We start from the raw sequence: 17,790 nt of genomic DNA on the forward strand, positions 1-17,790 counted from the left end.
TTAAATAAAATCTTGAATGAAAAAAAAAATACTGCAGCTTTCCTTGGGGAACACCCATGAGTCTATCTGTAAAGTTTTCTATCTTTGAAGTGATGGGTTTTTTAAAATTCAAGAAGAGGGGCACCTGGCTGGCTTAGTCAGTAGAGCATGCGACTCTTGACCTTGGGGTTGTGAGTTTGAGCCCCAAGTTGGGTCTAGAGATTATTTAAAAATAAAATCTTTAAAAAAATTCAAAAAAATTCAAGTATAAAAAATAATAAAAATAATTTAAAAATTAAAAAAATCATTATAGGGGCACCTGGGTGGCTCAGTTGTTAAGCGTCTGCCTTTGGCTCAGGTCATGATCCCGGGATCCTGGGATCGAGCCCCGCATCGGGCTCCCTGCTCCTCAGGAAGCCTGCTTCTCCCTCCCCCACTCCCCCTGCTTATGTTCCTGCCCTTGCTATCTCTCTGTCAAATAAATAAATAAAATCTTAAAAAAAAAAAATCAGTATAATTAACATATAGTTCAGTATAGTCAAATATAACTAACATAGTTTCTGGTGTACAATACAATGATTGACAATTCTATACATTACTCAGTGCTCATCATGATACGTGTAACTTTTTTTTAAAAACCCACTCCTTCATCGTCTTCTCCCCAGCAACAACCTCTCCACTGTCTGCCATGATAAGTATACTCTTTTTTGTTTGTTTCAAGTTTTTACTTAAATTCTAGTTAGTTGACATACAGTGTAGTACAAGTTTCAGGAGACTTTAGTGATTCATCACTTACATACAACACCCAGTGCTCATCATAACAAGTGTCCTCCTTAATGCCCATCCCCCATCTAGCCCAACCCCCTACCCTCCTCCCTCCATCAACCCTCAGTTTGTTCTCTACAGTCAAGACTCTCTTTTGGTTTGCCTTCCTCTCTTTTTCTGTTTTTCCCCCTTCCCCTATGTTCATCTGTTCTGTTTCATGATAAGTATACTCTTACTCCCCTTCCCCTATTTCATGATGGGGCATTTTATAAGTTTCGCCAGGAAAAATATTCGGAATTATGGAAAAATATATATAATATTTATCATTTTAATCATTCACAAATGTGCAATTTAGTGACACCAGATACAACATTCACAATGTTGTAAACCCATCACCACTATCTACACTCAAATCATTTTCATGACCTCCAACTCTACACCCACGGAACACTAACTCTCCCTCCCCCCTCCTCCCTTCCCCTGGGATCTCCAGTCTACTTTCTGTCTCTATGAATTGGCCTAGTCTAGGTACCTTACATAACAGTGGAATCATACAATATTTGTTGTGTGTCTGTCTTCTTTCACTATCCCGTATCCCTTTTTAATTTTTAAAAAATTTTTATTTATGTATTATTTTCCCATACACACTTTCTAAAGGACACATCTACCAACTGGATCCGTAAAGTTGTGAAAGTCTGAAGTGTCCTTTGTGTTGTTAGAAACACAGAGAACAGACCTTGTGAAATAGGTGGACGTGCCTGGGACAAGGTAGCACCAGTTTCTGATGTTTCCTGGAAACCCCTTTGTAACTTTTAAAAGGTTAACTAATAGCCTAGCTTGCTAATGCCCTCCCCGCTCCAAAAATGACCTGAAATGGCCACCACTGTCCATGTGCTTTGGCTCTCATAAGACAGGGTTCTTTAACCGGGGCTCCCAGGGACCTTGGGAGGGTCCAGAAGTCTTTTCTGAAATTGTATGCCAATTTGTGGTGTGCTGGCCTTGAACTTGAGCATTCCGATTTTCAAAGTGCTCTTTGAGCCAGTAAAAAAAAAAAAAAAAAAGTCTTAAGCACCATTGCTAAATGGAATCATTAATGCTGCCCCCTCCCACGAAACACATATAAAAACTCTTCCTTCATCAACTGGTTTGTCTACATATGTGATCGATGAACCCACACCAAAAGACAAGCCACTGACATGGGCCCGATGAAAGAAGTCTCTGGCTTAAAAACATGACCCTCAGAATTTCCATACTTAATATAAAATAATATGACACATGTGATTTGGTGACAAGGGAAAAGTACCATAGCACAAAGGTACATGAATGTAGAATTGTCACATGAGGAGATTGAGAGCTTTTCTCTTTTTTTTTTTTAATTTTTTTTTCAAGATTTTATTTATTTATCAGAGAGAGAGAGAGACAGAGGCAGGCAGAGGGAGAAGCAGGCCCCTTGCTGAGCAAGGAGCCCGATGTGGGACTCGATCCCAGGACCCTGGGATCATGACCTGAGCCGAAGGCAGAAGCTTAACCGACTGAGCCACCCAGGCGCCCCGAGAGCTTTTCTCATTCACTTCATAAATTGGTACCGAGGACCTGCTCTGTTCAGGTCTAAGTGCTCAGGATAAGGCTGTGAATGAAACAATGTCTCCGCCCTATGGGGCTCCCATCCTATTGGTAAGATTTCGACATCTAAGGAGTGAAAAGAGGTAGGACCCTTTTCAGATACTCCTAAATGCTTCAGTGAAATCGGATGGAGAGTGGCCGGATGTTTGCTTTTCTATAAGGTGGTTGGGGAATTCCTTTCTGGGGATAACACTTGAGCTGACTCCTGAAGGCCAAGAAGAGGCAGCCATGGAAAGAGTGGGGACAAGGGCACACTGGGCAGAGGGGACAGGCCATGCAGCACCTCAAGCTGCCAAGGAGATGGGAGGTCCTGAACGCTGAGGGTGTCCAGGGGCCCAACAGCCAGCCCTGCCTTTCATGGACTCCTCACACAGGGCTCCTTCCTCTTCCTCTGCAACACTAAAGTCCTTACCCTCTTCATATCCCATTCATCTTTCAGCAACCAGCACGATTCCAGCCCTCAATGTTCCTTCTCTTCCTACAAAATCCTTTTGGGCCCTTGATGGCTTCACTGCCTCACCATCTGTGTCAACATCTCATCGAGCCAAGAGAGCTTGGAGCTCCTGGAGGAGAAGCATGTCTGCTCCTTCTTAATGGTCGTGGATGACAGACAACTAGGCAAACCTCAGAGATCAGGGTGGGCAGGACGCCCACGATGGCCACAGATGCCAGAGTGGCCTTTTTGACTGAGCCTCAGATGCATAACGATCCTCAAATTTAGATTTGGCCATTATTTGCCACACACTGTGTGTTAAAACTACTATCTATTAAACACTTATATCACATATATAAAATGTTTACCATCTTTTTTCTTTTAATACAGTAGGAAACACAAAAATTGGATGTGGCCCAGATTGCTCTTACCTGAAAGACCTAAGTATAAAGAGAACGACTTCTAAAGGAAGTTGCTTGGGGTCAAATCCTAGGTTCATTTATTCTTGGCCAGATAAATTTGGTAAGTGCTTAGCAGTTCTAAATATGGGGAAAACTGGTGTCCCAGATGGATTATAATAGAGCCTTACCCATACCTAACTTAAATGAGGAGACTTGGGACTTCTTGAGTTGAGATTTGGGCAAAATTTTGGACTTTCAGTTGACACTGTGGTGGAAACTTTGGGGACCTTGGGGTGGAGTCAATCTACTTTGCATATGGGATGGACGTGGCTCTCTGGGAGCAAGAGGGTAGACGGTGGTAGAATGACCCCCACAGACATCCTCATCCTGACCCCCAGAACCTACGATATATTAGCTCACATGCCACGAGACTTTACAGATAGAAGCGTAGAGTGTAGAGACACAGATGGTTTCTAGTTGCTTGAGTCCTTCCAAGGAGCAAAGAGAAGCAAAGAACAGCTCAGAGTGCAGACATACAGGACTCAGCCTGCCATTGCTGGCTTGAAGATGGACAAGGGGATCCTGAGCCAGGAATGTGGGCAGTCTCTAGAAGCTAGGGAAAGCGCCTGGGTGGCTCAGTTGTTGAGCGTCTGCCTTCGGGTCGGGTCATGATCCCAGGGTCCTGGGATCAAGCCCCACATCGGGCTCCCTGCTCGGTGGAGAGCCTGCTTCTCCGTCTCCCACTCCCCACCTGCTTGTGTTCCCTCTCTCTCTGTCAAATAAATAAATAAAATCTTAAAAAAAGAGAAAACACCCAAAAAACCAGATTCGACACACAACTCACAGAAAGGAAATGCAGGCCTGCCGACATCTTGATTTTAATGCTGTGAAACAGACTTCTGACCCATGGAGCTCCAGGAAAATAAATCTGTGTTGCTTTAAGCCACTAAGTCTGTGGTAAAAGGTGTCAAAGCAGCAGTATGTAAAGGAGCAGCGACACATGACCTAATACATGAAGAAATTTCCCAGAAGTTAGTACCTCTAAACAACTTGTAACAATGCCTACCATGTAGTAAGCACTCAGTAAGTGGTTACCATCCTTCTCAAAGATGAGAGGGAAACAAAGATGTCATAAAGATATAAATAATTCTACAAGATGGTGTCAACAACCAAGCAACGATCTACATAGAACCACCTTCAAAGGACTTTACTTTCTGAGTAAGTTTCTGGAAATAATCAATTCCAAGATTATGACAGGTATTCCTAAAATGACTGCCAGAAGTCGGAGCAGCAAACTCAAAATACATATGCGGTCTTTGTAGGTAACATCAACAGGACAAACCAGCAAGCTGGACGGTGGGCCAGACCGGAGTGGTAGCCCCACTGGAAGGGGCAGATCTGAGCCCAGCTGACATCAATGAAAATGCAATGCAGGGACGTCAAATTTTCAAGAAGCTAGAAATCTACATGTTGTTCTATGAAATCTCTTATTTTTAAATGCTGGGAACAATTCCCATTGAAACACAGACAGACCCACACATTATTTTCAGGCAAAACTGCTCATATTGGCCAACCACACGGGGGCCAGAGGCCCTGGACTTGGTATCTCTGGCCATTTAGTGAAGGCATGTGAAGCACAAAAAGGTAAGCTGCTTTGAATGCTTTTTTTTTTTTTTTGGCCCTCTCAACACCTTATCTCATAAAAGCATTTTTTGCAGTGCTTTTGGTACCCCATCGAAATCTAAGAAAGTATGAATTAAATGAAATTCCAATCAAGTTAAACAGAAAGACAACTTTGAATTGTATTCAAATCCAGTTTTATTAAAATCATTTGGCAATTTTAGTGGTTATACAAAGTCTTTGACTAGGACCACTGGACACATTAGACATGAGTTTGTGTTTTTGGTTTGGCCTGGTTTTAGGGGTACAGGTAGTTCCCTAAAATCTTCTGCCCTCCCTTTCATTACCAAATGGCAAAGTGCCTTGAGTTTCTCTGTCTACAATATCCTGCTACTTATCGGACAGGAATTTGTCAAGTAAGACTGAAAAAATAAAATCCATAGATTCAAAAAAATCTCTGCAAATATTAAGAACATACGAGGGATACGAAAGACACCTACATTTAGTCCTCCAAGTAACAAGGCAAGCATCTGATGTCTGTGGTTTCTTGTTTTTATTTATTGCTAATTACAATTCAGAGACCAAAGGGTTTCCAAAAGCTCTAAAAATCTTCATTGAATTGTTGACATTCATTGACATTCCCCCCATACAGTTCCACTGAATTCAGAGGATAAAACCAGGACAGCACTTGAATTGGCCTTTACAATTACGAGCCCGTTTTTCCTTTAGTGTGTGATTTTTCTTCTGCAGTAGCTTGGAGTACTATCTGCTTGCTCAGTGCTTGATAATTAGCATCTGCCTTGCGGGAGATCTAAGTATTGGCTTCGTAAAGTGTATTATGGACAGCAGCTGCTGGACGCATCCCTGTCCAGGGCAAAACTTTTAGCAGACCTTAAGCTAAAACCTTAGAGGATTTGGTGCTCCTTAGTTGTTCTCCAGGGATCCTGAAGCTGTCTATAAGAGACAAAGAAAGTTGTGTAAGAATCTTTACACAAGAACTTTCAGCCGGTTCCGAAGGAGTCCTTGCTTTTCTAGCCATGTATGAAAACTTGGCTTTGGCCGGGGAGCCCTGTTGTTTTGTTCCTGTGATAAGACTATCTCTTGGGGATTGGAATGCAGACAACGAGGCTGGGTAATCACCTGAGAAAATTCTGCCCTCGCTTCCCTCCGAGGCGGTACTTTCTTAAGATTTGCGAGGATAGTTTCCAGTACTGGTTTCCAGGCATTGTCTATTTCTGGACATTCTCGTTATGAATTCCAGACCGTTCCCCTGAATGGCCAATGTATTTCACCAGCGGGAGAAGACTGGCCATACCCGATCACGGTTGGCCACCTGATTATTTTCAGGGGGAAATACTTATTCCTCCAGGAGAACACATTACCAGACTCTACTCTCACTGACTCATGGCCTAAACAACAGCACCGCTCCAAGAAAAAGCAGCCTGGCACTCAGAATAGGGCCTTGACTTTGGGAAGCTTAACTATGCGAGTGATCTGTGTTGTCCTAGTTCATAGGCCTGTGACCATTAAGTCACAGCAGAAGCAGTGAATATCAAATAATAGTTTTTATTCTTATTTCTCTAAGAAATGAAGGAACATCTTCTTTAGGAAAGAGCATACACTTTTAAGTTTCGCCACACATAACCCTTTGCATCTAATTTATGTTCTTAAAAAAATATAAGTGGCAAATGACCTCTCCCAAATTAAAGACAAGACTTAGAATATAAGGGTCCCCTCCCCCACATTAAAGTTGCTCTCAGTCTTCACTTCAAGAATACTTACTGCGAGACATTCGGATAGTATCTGGGACCAAAAAAAAAACTCAATGCGTACAGGGTCACGTTGCCGACCCACAGAGCACTTAATCCCAGGAGAGAGAACTTCTACTTACAAACAGAGTCCTGATTCCAAATTTGCTATGGAATGTCATGGTGACTTTGTTTTTATGTCCTGTTCTTTGATCAAAGGCATGGCACGTATCAAACGGCGGGATGTACAAGTGAAGGCTCACGGCGGGTTCCGTGTGGCTAATGTTCTCTACTCGATGTAAGCCGATGGAATCTACATGACACCCAGGAAGGAGAAGCGGATAAAGGAGCTGAGATGACCGACAGGTGCCGGCAAAAGTTCTGCCAACCACGTGAGATCATAAATCAATCTGATACAGACAAGCAGTCACTTCGAAGGGACTTCCCAGTTAAAGATCGTAAGCAATGTGTCCTCTACTCTTTCCCGAAACCCCCCTACAATTGTATTAGAACAATTTTATTTTATTATTTTTTTAAAAAGATTTTATTTATTTGACAGAGAGAGACACAGCGAGAGAGGGAACACAAGCAGGGGGAGTGGGAGAGGGAGAAGCAGGCTCCCCGCTGAGCGGGGAGCCCGATGCAGGGCTCGATCCCAGGACCCTGGGATCATGACCTGCGCCAAAGGCAGACGCTTAACGACTGAGCCACCCAGGCGCCCCTATTAGAACAATTTTAAAAAGGCATCAACCCACAAAGACCAAAAAAAAAAAAACAAAAAAACCCAACACCAATGGGAAAATAGAAAACATCAATGAAAGCGTAAAAGTTTGAGGGCTTGAAAGTAGATGAATGGCTTTGCCAAGGACAGAAAGCTAAATCCTTAGCTCCCCGTGAGGAGAGCCCCAAATTAACCTGACTTCCATCTTGATATCATACCTGTATCTACGTATCAACAGCTCAGGGATGGCAGCTTCTGGAAATGAGGATGAAGATGGGGCAAAAAATCCAAGAACTGGTTGCAAGCCTATTAAGTAGAGGCTCAAATCCCTTTTACCACTTCTCTCCCTCATTCCCCTGAGTACAAGTCTGAGATCTATACTCTAGAAAGAGTCTAACACACGAACTCAGGACCGGTGGATACCAGGTGAAAAACAGGTGATGTTACCAGGTGACCTAAGTGATCATTTACCTACTGAATGGTATGATCCCTGCTTTCTTCCCCACCTAGCTGCCAGAATGCTGCCAGACAGGATTCCCCCGCCACCACCCTCCTCCCCAGCCTGACAGGAGATGGGAAGCACCTTCTCAGGGGATCTGATCGGCTCTAGAACAAAGCTCTTCAAGATATCGCTACTGGTTGTTCCTCAAGGAGAAATGTCTGCCAGATTATCCTGGAGGGAAGTCTAGTTGACACACACCATCCATGTGTTCAGAGCTACCAGTTAACTTTTTTTTTGTCCCCAGTTTCAAATATTAGCATACAGCCAAGGCCACGAGACAACTGAGCAAGGCCTCTAGTAGTAGTAAAGACAAGGTCCAGAGCACCCCCCACCCCCACCAAAATGCAGACCCTTGAAACAGACACTGCTCAGGAGAAGACTTAAAAATTTTTTTATGATTAATATCCTCAGAGAGAGAAGCTCAATACCACAAAAAGGACCAGAGAACAAAAGGAGCTTTCAGAAACAAAAAGAAATAGCTGAAACAAAAACCTGAATAGAAAGGTTGGAAGAAAAACTGAGGAAGCTAGAAAAGACTCAAAGAACAGAGAAATAAAAAGAAAAAATAGGAAAGAAAAAAAAAATCAGATGGCTAGTTCAGGAGGTTTCATATCTGAGCAATAAGAGGTTCAGAAACAGAACCAAAACACCAAAACCAAACAAAACCCCAAAGAAATAACTTGAGAATATTTTCTTGACTAGAAGGACACAGATTTCCAGAATGAAAGAACCCACAGACTACCCAACACAATGAATGAGAGTCATGAATCAAGGTACAGGACTGTAATACTGGGGATAGGAAAAGATACCAAAAGAGAACATTCCAAAGTTTCTAGAAAGAAAAAATAATTACACAGAAAGATTCAAGAATCAGAATGGCACCAGGCTTTCAAAAAGAAGACAGATTGGAAACGAAAAGTCAAGGGATTACCTTCATAGTTCTGAGAGAAGATCCTAGGTCCTAATTCCACATCAGGCTAACTTACCAATCAAGTTGCGAGGGTAGAACAGAGATTTTTAGATACATGAGGTCTCAAAAACTTACTTTCCATGAACGCTTTCTTTCTCTTAGAGCCAATGAAGATATCTTCCACCAAAATAAGAGCACGAACCAAGAAGGAAGCAGACAAGTGATCAGGAAAAAAGGGGATCAGTAATGGGAAGGAGCACAGGGAAAGCCTGCATGATGTGAGGGGACCCCAGGATGGCAGGTGAGCCCTGGCTGAGAGACTGATCAATTCACATTGAAGTAAGCCTAAGGGCCCTGGGGGAGAGGAAGGAAGGAAGGAAGGAGGGGAGGGAGGGAAGAGAGGAAAGAGAAAATACTCAAAAATATGTTGAGAAAAAATTTCTCGTTAGGAGAGAGTTTGAGGTGTAATCAAGGAAGGAATTCAGTGTTAATTAGTGTAGTTAAGGTAGGCACCAAATTATGATTTATACTTTATGATCTGGCTCCATGAGCTCGTATAAGACAAAAGCAAAGCCTAGAAGGCGAAGACTGAGGTTCTATCCCAGCTATAGTTAGACCACCTTCCAACAACTCACAACTTCTGGGATCTTTAGCCGTTTTCCTCATTTCCCAAAATGGGACGTAATTCTCGGATACGCAGACTTTGTGGTTCTATAGTTTACTGCTCATGATAGACCGGCTTAAGCACACTTTTGAACCTAAGTTCTACATTCTTAAGAGATGGCCACCCTTACACAAATTGTTTGTTTCTCCAGTTGCAAGCGCGTACACTACTCAATGCAAGCTGCACAATCCTGCGGTCACAGCCCCCACAAAACCTAGTCATCGTTCTTTAGAGAAGCCCCTGAAACTCTTGTCTGGTATCTACTGTTAATAATCCCAGCATCCGGGTGCCTGGGTGGCTCAGTTGGTTGAGCGACTGCCTTCGGCTCAGGTCATGATCCTGGAGTCCCGGGATCGAGTCCCGCATCGGGCTCCCTGCTCGGCTGGGAGCCTGCTTCTTCCTCTAACCCTCCCCCCTCTCATGTATTCGCTCTCTCTCATATAAATAAAAATCTTCAAAAAAAAAAAAAAAATAATCCCAGCATCCATCCATCCATCCGTCCATCCATCCGTCTTTGCCTCCTTTCCTTATGCCCATGGTGTACCATCTCTCACAATAACCTTGGACCTTTCTTGGTGATACTTACCAATGCCAGTTTGGTCTAGGCATGTCTACCATTTGCCTTTATGTAATTTGGTCTCCTTGTCTCAACTTTCTTTTTTCTCCACCCCGTGTTGCACACTGCTACGGAATCCATCAAGATACTCCCAATAAAATTCTACTGACCAAAGCAAGCTCTTACTTTCAGCTGGTTTTGGAGGCCCCAGGCCCTCATCTCACTCTACTCTCTTCCTACTCCTGTCCAAGCCCATTCTCCCTGGTCTCTAGCAAGACCATTCCGGAACTTTTCATTCTTTGTAATGATTGTGACTTCCCTTCCCTCACATTCTTCCCTGTACTCGAAACACCGTTCCCACCATCAGCACCCATCTGCACCCCTCCTGCATCGGTAAAAATCAAGAGTTGAACTCTCGAGGTTTTTCATCTTATGGGCAATTCGTCTACAGAAATATTTAGCTTTTCCCACCCAATATTTTACCGACTGGCAAAATTTCCCAGAAAAATCAGAATTTCCCACTTCGGTGGAAAAGGAATTTGAACCATGTGGCTGGAACTGAGTGGCCATCACTGTCCCCCTTAGACAGTGTGGCCTGCACACACCAGGACCCACAGCCTTATTCTTGGCCTGTATGACTCACTTACCTTACCTGCTTGGCTCCTATAGGTTTTGCACTGAAGACCCTTGAAAAAAAGCTTACCTCCTCTTTAAGACCTAATCTAGTTTCACAAAGACTCTGGGACTCCAGCTGAAAGCAATTATTCTGAAAGGCTTTTTGGCTTCACTGGGAGGAATCCAGGCAACAAAATTGTTCCAGGAAATTTGGTATGTCTTATATATACCAACCCTCAGATAAAAGCTTCCCGCCACATAAGAAATGGACCCCTTTGTGTTTCGTGAATGGGGGAGAAAATTTCCCATACTATCTGACCTTTGTAAGTGGCTTACATTCTTAAACTAATGAACAAATTCAGGTCAAGTGTCAAAACTAATATGGGACTTTAAGATACAAGAAAAAAGTTGCATGGCCAGAAAAAAATCTCTGTAGTATTTTATTTTACATCAATGGGATGGCATCCCAATTAAGAGTACGGGCTTTGGAATCAAATGGCTTGAGTTCAAATCCTGACAGGCACTTAAAAGCTGAGTGACCTCAGACGAGTTATTTATTGTTCCTGTATGTTGGCAATCTCATCTATAAATGGGAATCAAAAATGATCTCCCACCACCTTTAACAGGCTTTTTGGAAAGTTACTATCTCCTTTAGAAATACAGATGTCAATCACAGCCTCTTCTGAAAAGCATCTGGCTCTCCCAGATCACATTTAGGAGAAAGAATGAATTCTTGGTAGAGATCTATAAATAATTGGTAAATAATATGCTCTATAAAGATTCCCTTGAGAACATGCTTTTAAGTCTGCTGTATGTATTTTATAAAAACAGGGACTAGCCAGCATTCTTAATCATTTCCAGAACATTTCCTTACATTTTCTAACACAAAGACTAATATTTCCAACCTGGCCTCACTCCCTTATTAAGAGAATCTACTTTTGGGGCGCCTGGCTGGCTCAGGCCACAGAGAGTGCAACTCTTGACCTCAGGGTTGTGGGTTTGAGCCCCATGTTGGGTGTAGAGATCACTCAAAAATAAAATCTTTAACAAAAATAAAAATAAAAGAATCTACTTTTGTAAATTCATATTCAATGCTAACTGTCCTCAGACTTCGCAGGAAATGACTTTTCAGTGCATCTACTGCACGTATTTTGAATAAAGTGATTCTAACTCAGATGCAAAGCTTTAAAAAAACAAAACCTACTGCTTTTAGATCATTTTCCAAGTATCTGAAACCATGACTCCATGAACCAAAGTCTGCTGGACGTGGGCAAGTAAGCAGTATTTCAGAAGGGAGTTCAAGGCTTTTCCCACTTGCCCTTAGAAAAAGGTATTCGACGTTAGTTACCGTTGATGTAGGCACACTGGTTTTCTCTCAAGATTCTTTCAGACTTTTTGATCATCTCGTTGGATTTTTTGTCAGGCCAGGCAAATAAGGTCTCCTTTAGATTTCCCTGCAGCATCTTCAGAAAGCAGTGGGAGTCGGTGTGATCATGGATACTGCTACATATAGACACAAAAAGACAACGGAACTCAGTGGATGGTCCAGCAGCACCCAGAGCCGCATAACACTCTGCCCAGAGCTGATTACTGCTGCATACTGTCGAGAGGACGGGTCACAAACCATTTCAGCTGGCTTTGTAAATGTCATCGATTTGTAATTAACAGCGTTCAGGGCAACATGTAACATACTATGTCTTCCGTATCAGTGCATATACGAGGTGCAATGCTGATGCATAACCGAAGTACAGAACAGTGTGTTTTTAAAAATCGGGTTGTACTACTACTTTGATAACAGAAATACAAAACCAGCAACCTTTTATCTTCTGCAAGACGCAGCTTTTAAGACCTCAATTAAGCTGGGCTACAACTCGATTATAAAACCTCAGAGAAATTTGAGAAAGGATAAAGATAATCATCTCTCATAACTGCATCACACTTGTAAGATCACTTTATAGTGGGTTTTTTTGCCCCCCAGGCCTTTTCTCTTTTCTCCTGCCTTTGGGGGACAAAAGGTATGTGTGTTAACACCCAGACGTTTTACTGCCATCATGTTAATATTTTGTAGATTTAGAGCACCCCACCTGTGATTAACTCCCAACAATGGAGGGAGAACGGAAGTATATTGGATTTGCAGAAAATATTTATTCATGTAACCTTAGGCTAATAAAAGGTATGAACCTGTATGTTATTAGCATTTATCTTCTATGTTGAATGCATAAAACCATAAGAACTCATTTCCTAAACCCACAGAGCCTAGTCCTACTCTTGACATAATCTGCTTTCAAAAAATATTGAATGAATGAAAACAATGCCATTCTGTATGAGTAAAATCCTCTATAGACCTAACTCCCCCCAAATCTCATAAATTCAAGTCTCCTCTCTCCCATCAAAAACGGGTCTGCCAGTATTGTTTTTACCATTCTCAAAAGCCCGAGAAGGATCTGTTTACAGAGATAACAATACTCACAAGTGTAGAAACTAGGGACAAATTAAGGAACCAAGTTTCAAAGAATTGGTATTAGTTTAAGCTGCCTTGCCCTCTACATAAAAAAACTAAAAAGAAAGTAAAAAAAGGCAAAGACAGTAAACAATTAACTTGAAGTAGCAAGAAATTTTCTGAATTTGTGAATTGCTCTTCTGGGTCCAAATGTGGACCCTTTCGTCTTTGGTCCCATAACTGTTTACAGACTTCAAAGCACCACAAAGGTCAAGTTTTAGCAAAATTCCGTATACATTTAACTCTACAGAAGACACAGAGAGAGAGAGAGAGAGAGAGATTAAGTTAAACTGGTTACTACCTCCTTCGATTTACTACTCATTTGGGGGGCTGGTTTTGATATACATGGTGTATGCCTAAACCCCTGATGTTAATTCCCATGAGAATTTCTGTTGGGACATTTTGAACAAATAACTGTATCATGAAATTTGTTAATGCTCCCAAGACCTATAGCCATTCTGGTACTGGCCTTTTCTTAGGCTGGACTAGATCATCGACTAAGCATCTGCAAATGAATTAACTGTATTACCTGCCATGTCCTTCACCCCAACACAGAATCATTAGGTTGAATTTTCCATTTCCTTCATCCACAAGATTTCGAGTATACCTGAAAGGAAGGTATTCAGAAGTTTGAATCTGGTTGATGAAATATACATTGGGAAAAAGAAGTGTGTCACAAAGTATGGCTCACTTACAAAAGTGAACATTTCTACCTCTAAACAACTTTAAATGTGGTTTTCTAATTAGAAAAATCCAGCACAAATGAAAACAAGTCATTTTGGACATTTTTGTATTTTATATCACAACGTTTATAACTGCTCTGTTTTAATTAATGGCACAAAAAAGGTAAGGGGGGGGAGGGGGGAAGCAAATTCCTTGATTCTCCTCCTGACAGCCTCAAACTGATAAAAAGAGTAAGTTTCTTACAGAGGTATTTACAAAGTACATTACCGCTCTAGGCAAGAATGTTGCTATTTTTTTTTTTCCTTCCTCCCTGTAGCTAAACCAGAACATAAGAAACAAGGTTTCATTAAATAGCTGTTTCTAGAATTCTCCTTAGTATTTGCTATAACCCAGACACAAACCACATTCAAAAGCACTCATAATGGAAAATTCCTCCACAAATAGGGTGGGGATTGACTTAAGTATACAACAAAGGACACTCCATAGGGAAGTAAATAACACTCTAAACCTTTTCCAGGAGAAACCAGTAACTGGCCACAAAAAATCCCAAATCGAAAGGACCACAAGCACACCATCAGTAAAACAAAAACCAAAACCCACTTTTAAAGTTTCTCTTGGTCGAAAAGGTACCATCCACACCATCTAGTTAGCAAAGTTTGATATAAATCACGACATTCACTTAGATTTTTTTTTATTAAGATTTTATTTATTTATTTGACAGAGAGACACACAGCAAGAGAGGGAACACAAGCAGGGGGAGTGGGAGAGGGAGAAGCAGGCTTCCCACCGAGCAGGGAGCCCGATGTGGGGCTTGATCCCAGGACCCTGGGATCATGACCTGAGCTGAAGGCAGACGCTTAACGACTGAGCCACCCAGGCACCCTCACTTAGATTTTTTAAGACAAGGAATCTTTCTCCCATATTTGGGGGAGTGTTTGATCACACGGTCATCTGTTCATTTATGTCCTGAATGCCCCTTCCTCCCTTTTCCTCCCCAGGCAGGAGGCCAGGTGCTGGCAGAGCGGGAGCATGGAGAGAAAGGTGATTAGTAAGTGCTTTTTAGATGTCAGTCATCCTTACTTGGTAGCCCTTGATGACCTCGCAAGGGGCTGTGCACACAGCCTTTAATTCCCAATAAACTCCACTTTTGGTGTCAGAATACTCTTTTTCTCCCTCTACCAGTTTTGGGGTCACCCCCCTTGCCTCTCTGGAGCTATTTCCAGAGACGTTACCATCTGGCTCACACTAGAACATTCTGTCTTGGTTTGTCTGCACTGGCTTTCCCAAGGTCAGAGATCAGAATCCTTTGCAGTGCTGGACACCTATGCCATGCAAAAAAAATACTATCAAAATGATTTGCACTGTCCTACATCTCTCCCTCCACACTGCCCCAGCTGCCCACCCAGGACTGCATCACTATTTTAGTTGCACTTCCGGATGCCTGTGCATAGATCAACACAAATGCTTGCATTTCAAGTGACTCAGAGCTTATCAATCAAGAGGAACTGAAAGCCCCTGGAAATGCCATTGTTCTAAAGATTCAGAGCCCTTCCAGCCTACCGTGGTTGGTGAATTTCACTTGGTCAATGATCTATCTAGGCTGAGGGCAGGCGCCACGCATCAGCTGGAAGGTTAGTGGTTGTTTGGAGTGAGGACTCGGAATAATGATGCTAATTTGACTCTCGGGGCTCCTACCTGATAGAAGTCTGACCCAGTGCAGGTAATGCAACCTTTTTATTGCCTACCATTCCTCATCTGTAAAACAGCTGGGTAAGAATTGTACCTATCTCACAGAGGTGTCATTAGATAAATGAGTTAATATGGTGTATTAAACTGCCTGGAAGAGTACCTGGCCCAGAATAAGCCCTCACTTGGAGCTAGCCGCAAAATTAAAAAGTGGACTCTGCTAGCTTTACTGGTAGCCACAGAAGGATAGGAACCAAAGGAATTTCCTGGAGCCACGTACAAGTGGAAAATGGGATCTTAAGCAGGCTTCGCTGTTGTATTTCAAATCCTAAAATACAGAGGAAACAACCCTTGCCGACAAACACACTTACCTCTGTTTAGGTAGGGTGACTAAAAGGAACTGCTCCCAAGGAAAACAATCTCTGCTTATTCTTATCTTTCAAGTATTTTCCTCTGCCTACCCTCAGCCCAACCAGCCATAAAGACTGAATCGCTAGCTGCCCTTCAGAACAGAAAACCCTCACCCTTTAGGGGGGGATCAGGTTTTACTTCCGGCGCTAGAGGATTGGTAGAGAGATTCATTTTTACTTATATCACGAAGCCAGAGCTGCAAAGGACCATCTCACTCCAGCACATCTGGGAAGCAGCGGTCTCCCATTTACATTCCAGAGCCTCAGAACTAAGGATTCGAGAAAGGATATTGCCTGGGGGCTGAAAGGGAAGCACTCCTTGAATTCACAACCCTGAGAGTGGGTGGAAATAACCCCACAGCCCGGCAAGTTAAATGGGTCTGGGAGGGTCAGCATGAGCTGAAAGCAGCCTATTTTATCGTGGCAAAAATGCCTGTTGGCAGGTGCCCGGCCGCGGGCGACCGACTGATGGAGAACTGGCTCGGGGGGCTGTGTCCTCCACCGCCATCCCTTTCTCGGGATGGCTGATGGAGTTCTCTCCAGCGAGCACGCTCCGTCCCCCAGGGGCGGCGGGCCGGGGAAAGCCCAAGCGCGTGGGGCACCGCGGGCGGGGAGGGGGGTCTCCCCGCACCGCCGCGCCCAAGGCGAGCGAGCAAGCCGGAGGGAAGAGCACAGCTCCCGAGGCCGAGAGAAGGAGCGGAGGTTTGGAAGCGTCCCGGTGGACCGGCGAGAAGAGGACAAAACACTTGGCAGCGGTACAGTGGCCTCCGCGCCCGGAGCCTTCCGCAGTCTCCGGCCAGGCCGGGATGCTCCGCCTTTGGGCCAAAGCGCCGAGCGCCAGCCCTGCGGCTCGAGGGCGAGAAGGCGCAGCGCGGGGCTGCGGGAAAAAGGCTGGCGAGCGGCCGGAGGGTGGGCGCCGCGGGGCGTCGGAGACCTGCACCCGAGCTCTCGGGGCCGGGGCTAGGGCGCGCTCACCGGTACTGGTCGAACTTGGCGTACGCCGCCCACTCGGCGGGGTCGCTCTCGTAGGCTTCCAGGACGGCCTGCACCTCCTCCACGTTGACCTCCTCGCCGGCGAAGAGCTGGTGCAGGATGCGGATCAGATCCTCCAGGGTCCGCGGCTTGAGCACCTCGGTCTGCTCCATCCCTCGCCGGGCTGGCGGCGCGCGCGGCTCTCTGCTGGGCTGAGCGCGGGGGAGCGGGGGGCGAGGGACCTCAGCTGTTGGCTGCACAGCTGCGCGCGCGGGCGCGCACACACACACACACACACACACACACACCCACACCCCAGACGCTCGAGCGCCACAGCTAAAGAGCCCCCCACGAAGATATCAAGAGGCACCCCCAGGTCCCCCAGCAGCGTGGCGGATCCGGGCTCGCGGTAGAACTCGCCGCGCGCACAAATCAGGACCGAGTCGGCTGGGTCCGGCGGCCCGGCCCTTTTTAAGCTCTCGGAGTCGGCGGGACTGTACCAACGGCCCTCGGAGGGTGGGGAGAGGCGGGGAGCGACCTGGGGACCGTGGCGGAGGCGGCGGGAGCGTGCGGACAAGGTCCACGCACGCCGCCCCGGGTCCCCTCTTCCCTCCCCACCCCCCGGCACGGCGGCGCTCCCGGGGACCCCGGCTCCACGTCCCCGCCTCCTCGGTGGGCTTCTTGCCGTCCCCCGCCCACCTCGGCGCGGCGCGTTGTGTCCGCCCATCCTGGCCCCTCGGCTCCGCGCCCCCCTCCACTCCCGCGTCGCCGCCGCCCTGGGAGGCTCCCCGCCGCGCGGGTCGGCGATGCGGGGACGTAGACCGCAAAGGGTCAGAAGGCTGGGGCGGGGGGGCGCTGAGGAGAGGGGAGGGAGGGGCCCTCCCTTCCGAATAGAAGTGGGAACTCAGAATTGCTTGCGAAGGTTGACGAGGGCGTCCACTCCCTAGCTGGAGAGCTCCTGTGTCGTCGACTGAAAGTATCCAGAACATGTTCCAGGCTAG

The 17,790-nt window shown here is 45.0% G+C and overlaps 1 protein-coding gene across 2 annotated transcripts; it reads right to left on the reverse strand.

Moving 5' to 3' along the window:
* Positions 1-5,007: 5,007 nt before the first annotated feature.
* CDO1 (cysteine dioxygenase type 1) lies at positions 5,008-17,096 on the reverse strand. 2 transcript variants are annotated; one of them, XM_021702076.2, is made up of 5 exons: positions 16,793-17,096; positions 13,567-13,644; positions 11,886-12,040; positions 6,713-6,882; positions 5,008-5,775 (listed from the first exon to the last, which is right to left on the reverse strand). In XM_021702076.2, the coding sequence occupies exons 1-5, from the start codon at positions 16,960-16,962 to the stop codon at positions 5,746-5,748; spliced, it is 603 nt and encodes a 200-aa protein (XP_021557751.1). In that variant the 5' UTR covers positions 16,963-17,096; the 3' UTR covers positions 5,008-5,745. The 2 variants fall into 2 exon arrangements, with proteins under 2 accessions (XP_021557751.1, XP_044773028.1); XM_044917093.1 differs by having other exon boundaries at positions 5,008-5,771; positions 6,709-6,882; positions 16,793-16,962.
* Positions 17,097-17,790: the final 694 nt, after the last annotated feature.

This window comes from Neomonachus schauinslandi, chromosome 7, assembly GCF_002201575.2.
Source record: "Neomonachus schauinslandi chromosome 7, ASM220157v2, whole genome shotgun sequence".
Lineage (NCBI taxonomy): Eukaryota > Metazoa > Chordata > Mammalia > Carnivora > Phocidae > Neomonachus > Neomonachus schauinslandi.

Coding starts and splice junctions, on each gene's coding strand:
- CDO1 (XM_021702076.2), bottom strand. CDS start 16,962: ATGGAGCAGACCGAGGTGCTCAAGCCGCGGACCCTGGAGGATCTGATC. Junction 13,645..16,792: donor GCCAAGTTCGACCAGTACCG/GTGAGCGCGCCC, acceptor CCTTCCTTTCAG/GTATACTCGAAATCTTGTGG. Junction 12,041..13,566: donor TGGGGTGAAGGACATGGCAG/GTAATACAGTTA, acceptor GTCTATATGTAG/CAGTATCCATGATCACACCG.